This window comes from Haliotis rubra, unplaced genomic scaffold, assembly GCF_003918875.1.
Source record: "Haliotis rubra isolate DU_JTF1 unplaced genomic scaffold, ASM391887v1 Scf670, whole genome shotgun sequence".
NCBI classification, from domain to species: Eukaryota; Metazoa; Mollusca; class Gastropoda; order Lepetellida; family Haliotidae; genus Haliotis; species Haliotis rubra.
In genome coordinates this window covers 231,195-249,008 of record NW_025767380.1, presented here as the reverse complement: position 1 = coordinate 249,008, position 17,814 = coordinate 231,195, and the positions used below count along the sequence as shown (strand labels likewise).

The window sequence follows — 17,814 nt, the reverse complement described above, 5'->3', positions numbered from 1 at the left end:
GTGGAGAATCAACTCGTAACCCTGGGTGTGGACCCACATTCGAGCTAGAGCCTGCTGAATGGGTCGCATCCTCAACCGCTCTCGCCAAACGATGTCCACCGTTGCCGCCATGTTGCCTAGCAACTGGAGCCAAGTCCGAGCTGAGGCCCTGGGGAACTCGAGAAATTGTAACACAACTCTCTGGACTTTGGTGACGCGGTCCGGAGACAGGGAGACTATCCCTCACGCTGTCTCGAATCTCGCTCCCAAGAACACCAGATCCTGGGTGGGAACCAGTTCTGATTTCTTGAGGTTGATAATCCAGCCCAACTTGGTGAGAATACTCATCACAGCAAGTGTCGCAACTCGACTCAAGTGAGTGGCAAGCGCACAAAGGAGCCAATCGTCTAGGTACGGGTGACAGCACCTGCCCTGCCTGTGATGTTGAGGGGATGGCAGGTGAAAGAGCCGGAGGCCCAGTACCCTTCGCCCGTTTAGGAGCATCCCCCGAAAGAGAGGAAGCCGAAGCCTTCTTTTTCTTTGTTTTTTTATCTTTGTCTTTAGGCGGCTCCTGACAAAGAGCAACATGTGTGAGCGACACGTAAACGCGTCACGAAAACACTCAAGCAAAACTTACCTAAAGCCTGGAAAAAAGAGGAATTTAGGCAAGTATAATCTACAAAATGAAATATCAGCCCTTTCACAACCCGACTACAAGGCTTTTTCTAAAGCCAGGAGAAGGAAAGCAAACGGACCCAGCGGTCCGCCATCTTGCCTGCCACGTGGCTGGAGACAGCTTAACACGCCCGGTAAAGTTACAACAAATCATGAATGAAAAAGTCATACAAAGATTCCAGCTAGCCTCCGAAAAAAAAAAGGAACCATACATACAGGATTTGACTCTATCTCACTCATCGCCTCTCTTATTCAGTAGCTTCTTGGACCATGCAATCGACCTACACGGCCGACGACAGCATGAAAAGTGAGGTACGAGGTACACAGCCAGAGTTACCTGCTCTTGGCTGTAGGGGGCCCTCTACGGGGCCCTGTAGGGGTGGTCTCACCACACATAACGAGTTTTTTGTTTGGTAAAATATTTTATTGAAATATTGTTACAACTGTCGTAGGCTTTTAAAATGGACATTTTAATGCTTATATGTACCCCAAGGAGGACTTCTTCTGAAAAAGAATCCATGCCTTGATTAAACATAAAACAAATTCTAATATAAGAGGAAAATATTTGTAAATATTCATAAACTAATTTGTGTATGTACAAAAGATCCTTTTACATTGTTATGTACAAGTGCAGGGCTCGATTTAAAAAATGTTATCCTACTTGCACCAGGTGCAACCAAAGATAAAAACCTAGTTGCACCAGCCAAATATTGTATAAGTAAGTAAACTCAAATTAGTAGCTACTAGGTACTGTCTGTCTAACAAGTCACGGCACAATTTGACCTGACCCATACTATTTTCTAAATGGCCCACATAACTGAGGACAGGTGGGCCATAGGCCCACTTTTTTATTAAGGCTAGAATGAACACTGCTTAGGTATAGACATACAGACACCTGTATCCAGTATATTGCACAAGACACAGCTGTGCTATGAAGTGTCCTTGACATGACATCTAATGATTATATACAACATTGTCATACCTTTCTTGTCGCTGAAACAGGGACCGACACCAGGTTTGGATAGTACAACTTGTACAGTGACAACAGACCCACTATATATGGCTGCGACCCCTGGAAAACAAGGAACAATGACATACATGACAGTAGTGGTGTTCCGATTAATTGAAATAATCAAAGATTGGTCGCAGTGGCCAAACGACCAAGCAATCGATCACATTTTCTCATAATCAAACACAAACGATTTTGGAACCGCTGTAATAGAGTTTGAAATACTTGATGATAGAACATATCTAGGATGTTGTCAGGGCCTGAAAACGTGTTTATTTCTAAGAAAATTCACTTCACTTTCTGAAAAGTCATGTTACACTGGAACTGAATCATTTTACACTGGATGTGAAATTTGCAAATGTAATTTGTGAGTTTCAAAACACAACAACACAGAACCAAATGTTTTTTCTTTATACTTATCTGCAACTACAACCTGAATAGGAAAATCTAAAAAGTGACACGAACCAATTTTTTTCGATGATTGGTCGTTGGTATTGAACCAATCATCAATTGTGAGATTTCAACCAATTCCCAACACTACATGACAGTACAACTTGCTTGTTATCCCTGAAATAGTTCTAGTTTGTTGATAATACTGTAACTGAACTACCTGTAACTGAAGAAATGCGAAGAAACTGAAACTGAAAATCAACTTCAAATATTGTGATAAGATTCAAACACTGAAATCCTGAAATTCAAGTAATGTATATTTCAAGGTCATGCAAACAGTATATATCTTACATATTTTTTCTGCAGAAAGAGCAGTCTCCGTACACGGAACATCTTCACGTCCTCCTTCCTCGTTAGCTGGTACAGCAGGTGACATATGTAGGGGAACTGTAACAGTCACACAGTCAGCAATGAATTAGCCAACGAATGTTGAGTCAAACAATGTCACAATCAAACAACATCACCATCAAACAACGTCTCTGTCAAACAGAATATGCAGATAATGTATGTCAAACAATACCTCAGTCAAGCAATAAAATTTAATACCACACAGGGGTGGAAATAACTTTAAAATTGCTAATGTACTCCGGTACAGTGGCACATGTAAAATCACTTGCCCTGATAATTTTTCCACTATACCGTCCGTTTTCTTGTTGATTTTTTAAATAAACAACATAATTAACATCGGAAAGTCAACTGGACACCGGTACAGTGTGATATACAAATTTGCTTGCCCGACAGAAAAAAATACTGGACTCGGACGTCGAGCAATGGGTTATTTCCACCCCTGCCACAGCAGTCAACTTCAAGAACCCTGGAAGCCTCTAACTTTCACATTGTAAACACATCAATTAACCTAAAACTCTTGATCAGCATGATCAGTGAGCCCTTGATTTCATTAAGTCAACATGACTGTATGCTGCTTCTGTCTCTGATAAAGCAAACCATATGCTGTGCTACCAAACATCAATCAGGGCTAGAGGTGTGACGATACAGAAATTTTACGATACGATACGTATCGCGATATCATAGAACGATACGATTCGATACGATGCATATCACGATATGCTATCTTTAGTTATTTTCTTTAAAAAAGTGTTTTTTGATAAGAAGAAACAGTGTAAATTTTGACATAACCGTCAATTTCTCGCGAAAATTCACAATTATAAGGTCGACGATACATATCACAATACGGAAAAAAGTATCGATATTTTTATTGTCAGAAAAAGTATCACGATTATCGATACTACGATATATCGTCACAACTCTAATCAAGGCCAAGCTTTTCGAAGCTCTTTTAGCGCTAAGATAGTCGTAAGTTAATGTTAATGTATGGTACTTACGACTATCTTAGCGTTAAGAGAGCTTTGAAAATCTAGGCCCAGGGCCCCAGATAATTTTTCAACATCAGGAGTACGTAATCTTTATCTTTTCAATACAGGTGTACTGGAAAACCTTGCGTGTACATTTAGAGTACTGAATGGAATTTAATGGAGTATCAGTAATCTTGAGTTTCGTTTCATATATGCACCACAACATTGCTACTCTTGTGTAAACAGGTCAATAAACAATAAAACAAAACTGTTTCAGATAAATACTTCTGTAAATGATTCTAAGACCGTACACCATTGCTGTGGTGCGTATCTGCTACGTTTTCTAAATTATTTCCTACTGTATCGTGCACATTTTGTATCCGTACATACACCGATACGGCCCTTATCTGGAGCCCTGTCCATGACTCATGCAAATCACATCTGTCAACAACTGAACACAAAATATATATAATAAAGCTTTCTTTCTCTGCATGCTCGCCTACTTCAAACATATGGTTGAAAACAAATATTTAATATATTGCTGTGTGTTTATTGTGATAGTTTACACGTGGTTAAAGGGAGGTAACTCTGCCTACCAGGGCCTGGTTCTCCAGGAAGTAGAAGAGGATGCCGTACAGGTTGTGCAGCTTCTTGTGTGTGTCCATGTGGTCGTAGATCAGCAGCACCCATCTCACGAGCAGACTCTGTGGAACATAAGTATTAGAATCTAGGGTCACATGTGACAAGTCCTATAACCAGGGTTTTACACAGACTTTTAAAAATGGGAGTCATGGTGACTCACAATATTTATTTTTGGGAGTCATTTTCAATATTTGGGAGTCATGAAAATATTTAATATTTCTTTGTGTTAATCATTCTTAGTATGTAACTGTCTATGTCACACCACCAAATGAAACTACAGCATTGTTCAATTCAAACAGCCAGGATTACTGTGTCCTGTGAGTTCTCTGGAACAATCTGACAGCTCTGTAAAAGTCAAACTATCATCAAATATAATTTTTTGCTTATCAAATCGAGTTTATTGAACTGAATTGTGAGGGCCACCCATAAAACTTGCGTCAAGCTTGACCCGTATGATAATATTTTGAGAGTCATTTACAAAATTGTTGTGTCAAATACGCAGGAATCACGCGTCATGTAAAACACCCTGCCTATAACCCATGTCAACATGGTGACCTATTGGTGTAGGTTTTGTTTTGTCTGTTGGTCGTTTAACAGTAGTGTTGGGAATTGGTTGAAATCTCACAATTGATGATTGGTTCAATACCAACGACCAATCATTGAAAAAAAATTGGTTATCATCATTTTTTAGATTTTCCTATTCAGGTTGTAGTTGCAGATTAGTATAAAGAAAAAACATTTGGTTCTCTGTTGTTGTTTTGAGAAACTGCACAAATTACATTTGCAGATTTCACATCCAGTGTAAAATGATTCAGTTCCAGTGTAACATTAACTTCCCAGATTCTTCAAGAAATATTCAGTCATGACTTTTCAGAAAGTGAAGTGAGTTTTCTTAGAGAAAAAACACGTTTTCAGGCCCTGACAACGTCCTAGATTTGTTCCATCATCAAGTATTTCAAACTCTATTACAGCGGTTCCAAAGTCGTTTGTGTTCGACTATGAGAAAATGTGATCGATTGCTTGGTCGTTTGGCCACTGCAACCAATCTTCGATTATTTCAATTAATTGGACCACCACTATTTAACAGTGCACTCAGCAATGTTCCAGCTACATGACAGTTGTCTGTATATAAGTCTACACCAGATGATCCAGTGATCGACATCATGAGCATCAATTTAAGTAATTGGGACATGATGACATGCATCAACCATGTCAGTCGCCTATTAGTTTTACGACAAGTTTGGGTTGTTGAAGACCAATTCTAACCTGGATTTTCACAGGTCTTTAGGTATAGTTAACATGGGTGACCTTCAGATGTAGGTGACATTAGTGGTGGTCCGATTAATTGAAATAATCCAAGATTGGTCGCAGTGACTAAACGACCTAGCAATCGAACATGTTTTCTCATAATTGAACACGACCAATCTTGGAACACTTGTTTGCATGAACAATATTTTTCACAATGCTGGTTTTGTCGGTGTCATTAAATTTACATTTCATAAGCACTACATGTACAAGCTCGTTCCAAGTCATGATTGAATTTATCTTAAAGAATCCAGGAAATATGTGTTCCTAACATACTAATGATCATTTAAATATGCAAAATTTGCAAATGGACTTTATGCAATTTGCAAAACAAAGAGAAATTACTACATGGTTTTTCTTAATTTTTTTGTGCATTAACAAAATAACAGGAACATTTGATAAATGACGCTAACCAATTACTTTCGATGATTGATCGGTGTAATGGACCAATCATCAATTATTAGATTTTAATCACTAGGTGACACTAAGTGACATACATTTCAATACAGGTAATCTACAGATGTAGGTGACCTTCATAGTAATTGACATGGCTGCCATTCAGATGTAGGTGACATGGTGAAGTAAAGGTAACTGAGGATGTTTTCTAGTTTAACTTTTTATTACATCCAACATATTTTCCAGTGGACTACACTTCTTAGAACAGTAAAGGTGTGACAATATGACAATATGACAATATGATCATACTGTATTGCCACAGCATTACACCACTGCTAGTCAGTAGTTGGCCTTTGCATTCCACAAGATGTTTGACATGCAATATCCTGAGCTGCTTCGTCATCATCATCAGCAGCAGCAACAGCAGCAGCATCAAGATTATTTTTCTTAGCCTTGTGTTCTCAACACAGGTGTGATCAATGTGACCACTGCATCCAGCAAAGAAAGAAGCCAACCTGTATTGTAGTTGATGGTTTGTTGGTGCACATCCATGATACTGCCTTGACCACTGCCTTCTCTGGCACGAATACTCTCGGGATGAGACATCGGATCAGCCGAGAGCTCACTGTTTGCACTGTAACAGAAATCAGTCAAATGTGGTCCAGCAACTGTACATGCAGCTCTGATCGTTGCTGATGCTGGAGGTGGCATCTGTTCAGGGTTTAACTGGTGGAAGTAATACATTCAAGACAAGCAAAACAAATGTATGTGTATGCAAATTAGCAGGTATGTAAAATGTCAGATTACCTATTCTCAATCAATAAGTTTATTGACACACCACATACCCTTCACACATACTACTCAACTAACTGACTTACTACCAGACTGACTCATTAATGTCCTCATTGACCCACTTACGTGACCCTCTGACTCACCTGGGACCCATCTTATTCACCTAGGACCCTAGAAACTAACTCACCTTGGAACCTTCTAACTCACCTGGGACCCTAGTAACTAACTCACCTAGGACCCTTCCGACTCACCTATAACTTGATTAACTAACTCATCTAGGACCCTACTGACCGACATACCATGGACCCTATTAACTGACTTACCTAAGACATTATATACTGACTCACCTTAGAGTCTACTGACACATCTTGGACACTACTGACTCACCTAGGATGCAATTAACTGACTGACCTAGGGGTCTATTGACTCACCTAGGATGCAATTAACTGACTGACCTAGGGGGTCTGTTTACTCACCTAGGAGCCAATTAACTGACTCACCTAGGGCACTACTAACTGAACTCTGGCCCTATTGATTTACCCTACTGACACACCTAGGACACTACTGGCCAACCTAAGACCCTACTAACTGACTCACTACTGGCCAACCTAAGACCCTACTAACTGACTCACCTAGGACACTACTGGCCAACCTAAGACCCTACTGACTCACTACTGGCCTCTGCTGGCCAACCTAAGATCCAGCTGACTCACCTAGGACACTACTGGCCAACCTAAGACCCTACTGACTGTGTCACCTAGGACTTTACTGGCCAACCTAAGACCCTACTGACTCACCTAGGACACTACTGGCCAACCTAAGAGTAAGACCCAACTAAATTACCCACCTAGAACACTACTAGCCAACACAAGACCCTACTGACTCACCTAGGACACTACTTGCCAACCCAAGACCCTACTAACTGACTCACCTAGGACACTACTAGCCAACCCAAGACCCTACTGACTCACCTAGAACACTACTAGCCAACCCAAGACCCTACTACCTGACTCACCTAGGACACTACTAGCCAACCCAAGACCCTACTGACTGACTCACCTAAGACACTACTGGCCAACCCAAGACCCTACTGACTCACCTAGGACACTACTGGCCAACCCAAGACCCTACTGACTCACCTAAAACACTACTAGCCAACCCCAGACCCTACTACCTGACTCACCTAGGACACTACTAGCCAACCCAAGACCCTACTGACTGACTCACCTAGGACACTACTGGCCAACCCAGGACCCTACTGACTGACTCACCTAGGACACTAGCCAACCCAAGACCCTACTGACTCACCTAGAACACTACTAGCCAACCCAAGACCGTACTAACTGACTCACCTAGGACACTAGCCAACCCAAGACCCTACTGACTCACCTAGAACACTACTAGCCAACCCAAGACCCTACTGACTCACCTAGGACACTACTAGCCAACCCAAGACCCTACTAACTGACTCACCTAGGACACTACTGGCCAACCCATGACCCTACTAACTGACTCACCTAGGACACTAGCCAACACAAGACCCTACTGACTGACTCACTACTAGCCAACCTAAGACCCTACTAACTGACTCACTACTGGCCTCTGCTGGCCAACCTAAGATCCAGCTGACTCACCTAGGACACTGCTGGCCAACCTAAGACCCTACTGACTGTGTCACCTAGGACTTTACTGGCCAACCTAAGACCCTACTGACTCACCTAGGACACTACTGGCCAACCTAAGAGTAAGACCCTACTAAATTACCCACCTAGAACACTACTAGCCAACCCAAGACCCTACTGACTCACCTAGGACACTACTAGCCAACCCAAGACCCTACTGACTCACCTAGAACACTACTAGCCAACCCAAGACCCTACTGACTCACCTAGAACACTAGTAGCCAACCCAAGACCCTACTGACTGACTCACCTAGGACACTACTGGCCAACCAAAGACCCTACTAACTGACTCACCTAGGACACTAGCCAACCCAAGACCCTACTGACTCACCTAGAACACTACTAGCCAACCCAAGACCCTACTAACTGACTCACCTAGGACACTAGCCAACACAAGACCCTACTGACTCACCTAGAACACTATTAGCCAACCCAAGACCCTACTGACTCACCTAGGACACTACTAGCCAACCCAAGACCCTACTAACTGACTCACCTAGGACACTACTGGCCAACCCATGACCCTACTAACTGACTCACCTAGGACACTAGCCAACACAAGACCCTACTGACTCACCTAGAACACTACTAGCCAACACAAGACCCTACTAACTGACTCACTTAGAACACTACTAGCCAACCCAAGACCCTACTAACTGACTCACCTAGGACACTACTGGCCAACCCATGACCCTACTAACTGACTCACCTAGGACACTAGCCAACCCAAGACCCTACTGACTCACCTAGAACACTACTAGCCAACACAAGACCCTACTAACTGACTCACCTAGGACACTAGCCAACCCAAGACCCTACTGACTCACCTAGGACACTAGTGGCCAACCCAAGACCCTACTGACTCACCTAGGACACTGCTGGCCAACCTAAGACCCTACTAACTGACTTACCTAGGAAACTACTGGCCAACCCAAGACCCTACTGACTCACCTAGGACACTGCTGGCCAACCTAAGACCCTACTAACTGACTCACCTAGGACACTACTGGCTGCCTTGTCTAGCAGTGTGGTGATGTGGCCAGGCTGCAGCCCATCTGTCTCTGCCACATCATGGATGGTATCCAAAGCAAGCTGAAGCGGCAGGTTGCCCCGAACCTTGGTGCTTGAGTCACCTGCAGATAAAACATTACAAAATAAACAAAGGAACAATGAATTAACTTAGGAACCTGAGTGAATGAGTTTAGTTTTACACCGCACTCAGCAATAATCCAGCTATATGACGGTGGTCTGTAAATAATCAAGTCTGAACCCGACAATCCAGTGATCAACAGACTGAGCATCGAGCTATGCAATTGGGAACCGATGATATGTGTCAACCAAGTCAGCGAGCCTGGCCACCCGATCCCGTTAGTCGCCTCTTACGACAGGCATGGGTTACTGAAGATAAATTCTAACCCGGACCTTCACGGGTCTTGATTACCTGAATACTGAGCTACCAAATACATGTCTACTATTAATCAATTAGTGCTAAGGCTGTAACGATTCACTCGCATATTCGCTGAATCGAACCGTAGCCCTTCATGAATTTAATTCGTTATTCGTGGTCACCAGAACCGAATATTAATGAATATTTACGATTTTTTTAAGGCAGCATGTTTTACTTGAACCCTTATGTCCTTTCCAAAGTGAGATATGCAAGAATGGAATATGTACTAGCATTGCAGTAGTGCAAGTCATGTTAGTTTGCCAAGGCCGCACATGGTACTGTCAATTATAACTATTACATACCAAATTTGAGTGTCATGAGATCACTGGTTATTGCTATGACAAATCAAAACTGTCAACATGGACGTTCCATAATTGCATCAATCACTTAACTACAATATTATATTCGTGAATGATCGTTCATATTCGTTACCCAAAATTCATGATACGTATCATATTCACCACATAGTGTATTCGTTGCAGCCCTAATTAGTACAGCATGATATAACAACATGTATTATGTGTTCTGGTGTATTGGAATTCCTAAGGGCACTTGACAAGCAATTTAAGAAAAATCCTTATTTTACTCAAATCTGTGATTAAAATTCAAGTCACTTCTACAAAACAATACCATCTGGTATTACAATATAACATGACTTGTAATTCAAATTTGAGAATTTTAACTGATATTTGAATTACAATTCCCCAATTGATTTGGGGTCCATAATAGGGCCCATAAGTTGGTCACGACCTTAGTACTTCCGATCGCCTCCGTGGTGTAGTGGTTAGAGCGTCCGCCCGGAGAGCGGAAGGTCGCGGGTTTGATCCCCGACTGCGTCATACCAAAAAGACGTTAAAATATGGTACTTGTTGGTCCCTGCCTGGCACTCGGCATTAATGGGTACAACAAGGACTGGTCGGCTCGGAGTCAGTATAATGTGTCTGAGTGGGGTATTTCTGCTTCACTGCGGCATGGTATCTCCGTGGGCTAGCACTATAAAACCAGCTTCAGTCTGGGCTAGTACAAGCAGCTGCACATACACATACACACACTTGCACGTCGTCATATGAGCGAAATATTCTCAAGCACAACGTTAAACCCAATTTCACCTCACCTCACCTTAGTACTTCCAGTGACAATGTTTCATACCTTTTCGAATGGTCTCATGGATGTCAGCTGACAATAAGGAACTGATAATCCTTGTAGGAATAACAAATTTCTGATCAAACCATCCCCAAATTAGCCAGATATAATGACAGTCAACAGATGTCAACAGCTGTGACAGCCAAGCATTGTTGTACACTTGGTCCGGTCTAGTAAAGTCATATTTGAGGGTGGCGCAATTTGGAACCAGAACTGGTTCTTGAATATATGCTTGTCACCGGAAATCTGGTACCGGAAGTAAGCTGGACCCATCTTGCACATCGCACGCTGGCGTGCACAAAGAGAGCCGGGAACCAGCTTAGTACCGGAAGTAGCCCCTTGCGAGACTTACAGGCCCTGTTGGCACAAGAACAGGTCTAGATAAAACCCTGCAGTAAGCATTATTAGTGCATGTCTTCCTACTAGGGGTGGGTATTGCAGAGAATTTTCATATTGCGATATATTGCGATAAGAAAGCATGTATTGCGATATGTATTGCAATATATTGCGTGAAGTAAAATCTACTTATAATCGAGGTAATGCTTGATTTATGGAGCAAATACACAGCAAAATCTCTATGCTTGATTAAGCTTTAATAACAACTTTTATTCATGATTAAAAAAAAAATGTGAATAATATTTGGCACAAATGAAAAAAGGAAATATCTGAAGATTTCCGAGTGTTACGAAGTTTTCCGAATGCAAGTCAAAATACCTGTTTTCGATCAGCGTATCGCAATACTCATTGTTTTCATGTCTGAACCGGTTATTTTGCGCAGCCCTACTTCCTACATCTGACAAAATTAAGATAGCACTGTTAAAACCTGGCTACCAGATTCTATCATTTACTTAACATAATTGTTTGTCTATTTTCTATGTCAAGCCCAGCACACTTATTCAAAAATAGGTCACTGACCAATTTAACATGGGGCATGCAGAGTGAGTGAGTGAATTTTGGTTAATGGTGTCCTAAGAATTGTTCCAGCCATCATGGAGTAAACAATACAAACATTCTAAACATCAGAATGTATTTTTCTAATGCACTGTGCATTCATAGTATTCATGAAGAGGTTCAGATCCCGATATGCGGTTGGTTGGTCGTTTAATGCCAACTCAGCAATATTCCAGCTATGGTGGTCTATAAATAATCGAGTCTGGATCAGACAATCTAGTGATCAACATCATGAGCATTGATCTACACAAGTGCGATACGATGACATGTGTCACCAGGTCAGCGAGCCTGACCACCCCATCCCGTTAGTCGCAACAAAAGCATGGGTTGCAGAAAACCAATTCTAACCCAGATCTTCACACAACCCAATATATGGACTTAAGCATCAAGGACTGATATTCGGACTTAAGCACAAGCAGGGCTCCAGATAAGGGTCGTATCGGGCGCATGTAATGGATAAAAATATGCACGATACGGAAAGGACGTTTTGGAAAACGTAGCAGATACGCACCACAGCAATGGTGTACGGTCTTAAAATCATTTACAGGCGTATTTATCCGAAAAAAGTATTGTTTTATTGTTCATTACTGATATGCCATTAAATTCCATTCAGTACTCTAAATGTAGTCTTAAAGTTTTCCAGTACTCTTATATTGAAAAACTAAGGAGTACGTACTCCTGATGTCGAAAAATTATCTGGAGCCCTGCACAAGGATACTATAAATGACAGTAAATATTCCAATACTGGAAGAAATAAACACCTATTCATGTAGACAACACAGTAACATAGTCCATGACAAAGTGTTTTACTCATGTTATGACTTTGCCCAAGTTGTTGAGATGGGCTGAATCTCCTTTTCGCTGAGTTTGCAGATGTTTTCTTTAGTTTTACATTATTGTGTTCAATGCAATACCAAAATACCTTTCAAAATAAGAACTTTGACATAATCCCAATTTTGAACAGAATGATTATCTTTTGTCATTGACCTGCCAAGATACCTTCCAGGGTTCGAAATTCCTCATATATTAGTGTGCCATGGCACGGTAAATATTGAAATGGCACGGATACAAAATGTTCTCGGTGCCCTTATGGCACTCCTAATTTTTAAGAGACATAACTCACCTTTAGTCATGTAATCCCCAAATCAAAACACTTACGCAAATGAAAAACAAGCAAAAACATTTATTGACTTTATCACCCAGGAAATCGCTGGAATTATGATGGATGATGTCAAGAAATCTGGTTGTTTTTCCATTTAGAGTGATGGGAGTAGTTATAGTTCGGTTATTGAAGAGGAAATTGTGTATGTTACATATATTGAACAAGTGAACATGTCACAAAATTCTAGCTATAAGGTGTTGGGAAAGCAGAATATATGAAGCGAAAGCCATCTTAAACAGAAAACATATCAGTGATCACAGAAGACAGGTTACATTTGTTGTTTACTAACAATAAATTACAAATGATCATCATCATTGCTACAGTTATTTTTTCTAAAAACATGTGGGCACACTTGATTTCTGAAAGGCACATCTAAAATATTTGTCTGGTGCCCTAAGGCACACTTAGAAAAATAAGTATTTCTATCCCTGCCTTCATCTGTAATCTGTGATATATCTATTATCTAACATGTGGGGGCACTGGCTCTTTGTGCATTATGGTCGTGATGTTTTACCTGTCTATCACATAATACAGCCCACATTTTCATACATATCATGTGTCGTTGATTAATATCATCGGAGCATAGCATGCTTTATTGACTGAGTTCATTTGATGTGTGTAACTTGGTATTGACATATACTATTCAAACTTTGCTAAGGATCAAATCATGGATTCAACCTGATTCAACAGAAAACTATGATGTGGGGTCAAATTTGATTTAAATATCTAAGCTTATTGTAAGCATGGATCTAGGTTTCATTATTTCATTTCATCTTGTGGATCCCATACCTGCTATTGACAGGTGTACTTGTCAATGGCTAGTTTCATGATTTGCAAAATGGTTCAATGGTGCCATGAAAACAATTTTTATGGTTACTCATGTATCAAGTGAATAAGGTTAGATTAAAGGGGCTATTTGCCTAATGAGGGGTTACCATATTATTATCGATCCAGTTTGAAATGGATACAATTTCAAATTATAAATCTATGTTTAAGTAAAGTTAAAGTTTTTATCCTTAGCAAAGTGTGAGTAGTATATTTTTGTTGGGTAAACAGTCCATGACTTTATCCACTGTCATAACATTGGTTAATCCAAAACCTGTACCATAGGAGTTTTTGTGTGTCGACTCCACAAATAGTCAATAAATTCTGCTAAGAATGACACCAAATCCAAAATATAAGAAGGTTTCACTAACTTTTAGTTCATATAAATAATTTCGTATTCCAGCAGAGCACACCTTGGTATAGTGCAAAGTCATCTAGTTACATGCTGGACTAACTAACTTTCAGACAGGCAGACGTCTGATAGATTTCCCTATTTGTTGTGCACAATACATATAAATAGCTCATGACTTCGTCATCAGCATTGCTTTGTACAAAACGTTTATCTTGTTTTTTTCTATTTGGTCAGCTACTCTCAACTGTCAATAAAGTCTACTGTAAATGACACTAAACTGAAAAATAAGAGAAACTTTCACACAGGCAGACGCCTTGTGGATTTGCCTACAAGTTGTGTGCAATAAATACATGGGATTTGAAAACCCAAATCACAGAAAGAAATTTTGTCATCAAACATGATGCTTTCGTAATGTCAAAACACAACGACAGGACACTGAGTGCGATCACTGATGATCAAACATGAGCAGAGAATGATCGCGACATTCACATGAAATATTGGTCTAAATGCAAATATCATAATATCACCATTTAAACAAAAAGCAATTCTGAGTCTCAAATTCATTCACAGTGAGTCTGCCTGTGAACACGACAATCTGTGACCATGAGTCATAACATCTCACAACATCAATCAAGACACGTCATGCGCTGTCTGCAGAAATATCATATATAGTGTCGATCTACGTTTAGAATTGAGATAACCAGAAGAATCATTAACATCGAAAATACATGTCTTAATACGTGATAATAAGACCAGGCAAATTTGAGTAAGATAAATCAATTTTCATAAGCAGACATTTTGCATATTTGTTGACAAATGACAACCAGTGTAAGAGCGCGTAATCAACTTACACTTTGCAATAAGCTCAACAGCATCATCTAATTCTACTTTTCGTCGAGATTTTCGGGGACTTGACATGATCCCGCATGATCAGAGGGCCCGTTCTGTTATTATTTCCGTAAACATTCACATAATGTTTTCCTTCCGCCAAAAATTTTGAACAGCTATATCGCGATCTCGTCCAGTTCTCGTGCACAAATATACTATTACCCTTACAGCTGGTTACACTTAGGCGCAACAAGTGCCCGTCGCGGTTTGCGTAACAGGTAAAGCTGATAGTGTAATCGGATACGAGATGTATTGTGTGAATGGAAGAATTAGAATTTTGCACCGCCCGTATGTATGGGGTGATAAAAGAAACGACTGTTAAGCTTTATTGGAAGGGTATCCCTCGAGGCATATAATCTAGCCTACCCATCTCGAAAACAAATCATATGAATAATTCTTCCATTCAAAACTAACATTTTACCAATATGAGCTTGTAAACATGCTGGTCGATCCATTTGTAGTTTATATCTAAGTGGTATACGTAGGGAATTATTTGCTTAAAGATATATGGAGATAGGATTTTTTTTTAAAACAAGAGGTTGATGAGTGAGTGTGGTTTTACGCCGTTTTTAGCAAACGGATAATATCACAGCGGGGACACCTGAAATGGGCTGAACACATTGTACTCATGTGGGAATCGAACTCGGGTCTTCGATGTGACGAGCTAACCACAAGGCTACCGCACCACCCCGATAAGAAATAGGTACATGTATTCTCGTGGGTACTAATTGACCTCACTCCAGGCTGATCTATATCACTTTGAATATGATCGGAATGTTTTAGTACGTCATTTAAAACAAAGAAAGGGTACATTGCAGCCTCAGTTTCAGATGAAGAGATGACCTCATTTCTTTAAATAATGTGGTGAGGTGAGGTGAAATTGGGTTTAACGTCGTACTTGAGAATATTTCGCTCATATGACGACGTGAATGCGTGTGTATGTGTATGTGCGGCTGCTTGTACTAGCCCAGACTGAAGCTGGTTTTATAGTGCTAGCCCACTGAGATACCATGCCGCAGTGAAGCATGAATAACTCACTCAGACACATTATACTGACTCCGAGCCGACCAGTCCTTGTTGTACCCATTAATGCCAAGCGCCAGGCAGGGACCAACAAGTACCATATGTTAACGTCTTTTGGTATGACGCGGTCGGGGATCGAAACCACGACCTTCCGCTCTCCGGGCGGACGTTCTAACCACTACACCACGGAGGCGGTCCTTTAAATAATGTTAGGATAAGAGAGTACCATAACCGGATCTGGGAATCAGTGGAACATAAGATAACACAGTATTCAGAATATTTTAGTCAGCCCGTTACATAGCCCAGTGCCGCCTTTCCTCTAATAAGCGCCGGATGGCTATAAGCGCCGGCCTCCAATAAGCGCCGGGGGTTAAGCAGCTATTCAAGAAATAAGCGCGGGGTCTATAATAAGCGCCGGGTGTGCCACATGTTTACAATGTAGTTTTCAAATAAAATACCAATGGAGAATCTATATCTATTTCCGTTGAAACTTTAAGTGCCAGGTCTCCAATAAGCGCCGGCCCCTATTAGGCGCCGGGTCTGAGAGTTTGTTGAAGTAATAGTGATTGAGTGAGTGAATGAGTTTAGTTTTACGCCGCACTCAGTAATATTCCAGCTATATAAGGCTGGGGGACTGATTCCCAGTCACTAGCTACCAAAACAGAGTACTTCTTGTTTCTCTGCCTGGTCCTCGGCATTGAGGGGATCAAAATAGGACAGTTCTGCATAGTCAAAACAGTGTGTTTGAGTGAGTAGTATCAAACTGATCCATACTATAATAAGTGAGTGAGTGAGTAAGTTTAGTTTTACACCGCACTCAGCAATATTCCAGCTATATGGCGGCGGTCTGTAAATAATCGAGCCTGGACCAGACAATCCAGTGATCAACAACATGAGCATTGATCTGCGCAATTGGGAACCGATGACATGTGTCAACCAAGTCAGCGAGCCTGACCACCCGATCCCGTTAGTCGCCTCTTACAACGCTGAAGTAATAAGCGCCCGGGAACTTACTAAAGGAAATACGGTATATTAAAGACAGTAATGACTAAACACTGTCACAGACTGACCACACGTGATCGAACATGAGACACAAGTCTTACTGTAAGTAGAGCCTCTATTTAACGGACACTGGAAAGCGTCGACCAAGAGAGTGACCATGGTCCAGGGGGCATGGTCCCGAGTCCAGTGAGTCTCTACTACTCCGGCCGTGCAAGCCTACATACAGTGCTGTATATACATAAAGAATAATTCACACCAACAGAAGTAGTACACCTTTGGTTAACTGTAAAGTGTTACTGACTGACTGAGTTTGGTTTTACGCCGATTTTAGCAATATTCCAGCAACATCACGGCGGGGAACACCAGAAATGGGCTTCACACATTGTACCCTTGTAGGGATTCGAACCCGGGTCTTCGGCGTGACGAGCCAACGCTTTAACCACTAGGCTACCCCACCGCCCCGTAAAGTGTTACACGTTTCATCTTGATTGGGTAATAATACAATGAATATTCTACTGTTTCACTTGAATGGACATAAATAAATTGACTTTAATTGATGGACAACTGTACACTGATCCTTAAAATGAAGATGGGATTCGCCTGACATTTAGCATTGACCAGAGCTCCTTTGGGATATTATTATTGTTATTTTTGTAGATATACATCTTAAGTGGGAACAGGTCAAAATGGCCACCCGAAACAATGGCCACAATGACCCTAGTCAAAATGGCCACACAATAAAGTCAAAATGGCCACAACCCCTAGTCAAAATGGCCAT

General features: G+C 41.1%; 1 protein-coding gene across 1 annotated transcript in view; it reads right to left on the bottom strand.

Annotated features, from left to right (window-relative positions):
* LOC124257731 (centromere protein I-like) overlaps positions 1-15,140 on the bottom strand; it is a 44,954-nt gene extending 29,814 nt beyond the window's left edge. Inside the window, exons 1-6 of the mRNA XM_046691866.1 lie at positions 14,975-15,140; positions 9,239-9,376; positions 6,285-6,403; positions 4,023-4,130; positions 2,405-2,500; positions 1,637-1,726 (exon numbers count right to left, since the gene is read on the bottom strand). Coding sequence (XP_046547822.1) covers positions 1,637-1,726; positions 2,405-2,500; positions 4,023-4,130; positions 6,285-6,403; positions 9,239-9,376; positions 14,975-15,041 — 618 coding nt within the window. The 5' untranslated portion in view covers positions 15,042-15,140. The remainder of the gene's footprint in view (positions 1-1,636; positions 1,727-2,404; positions 2,501-4,022; positions 4,131-6,284; positions 6,404-9,238; positions 9,377-14,974) is intronic.
* Between the last annotated feature and the right edge of the window lie 2,674 nt (positions 15,141-17,814).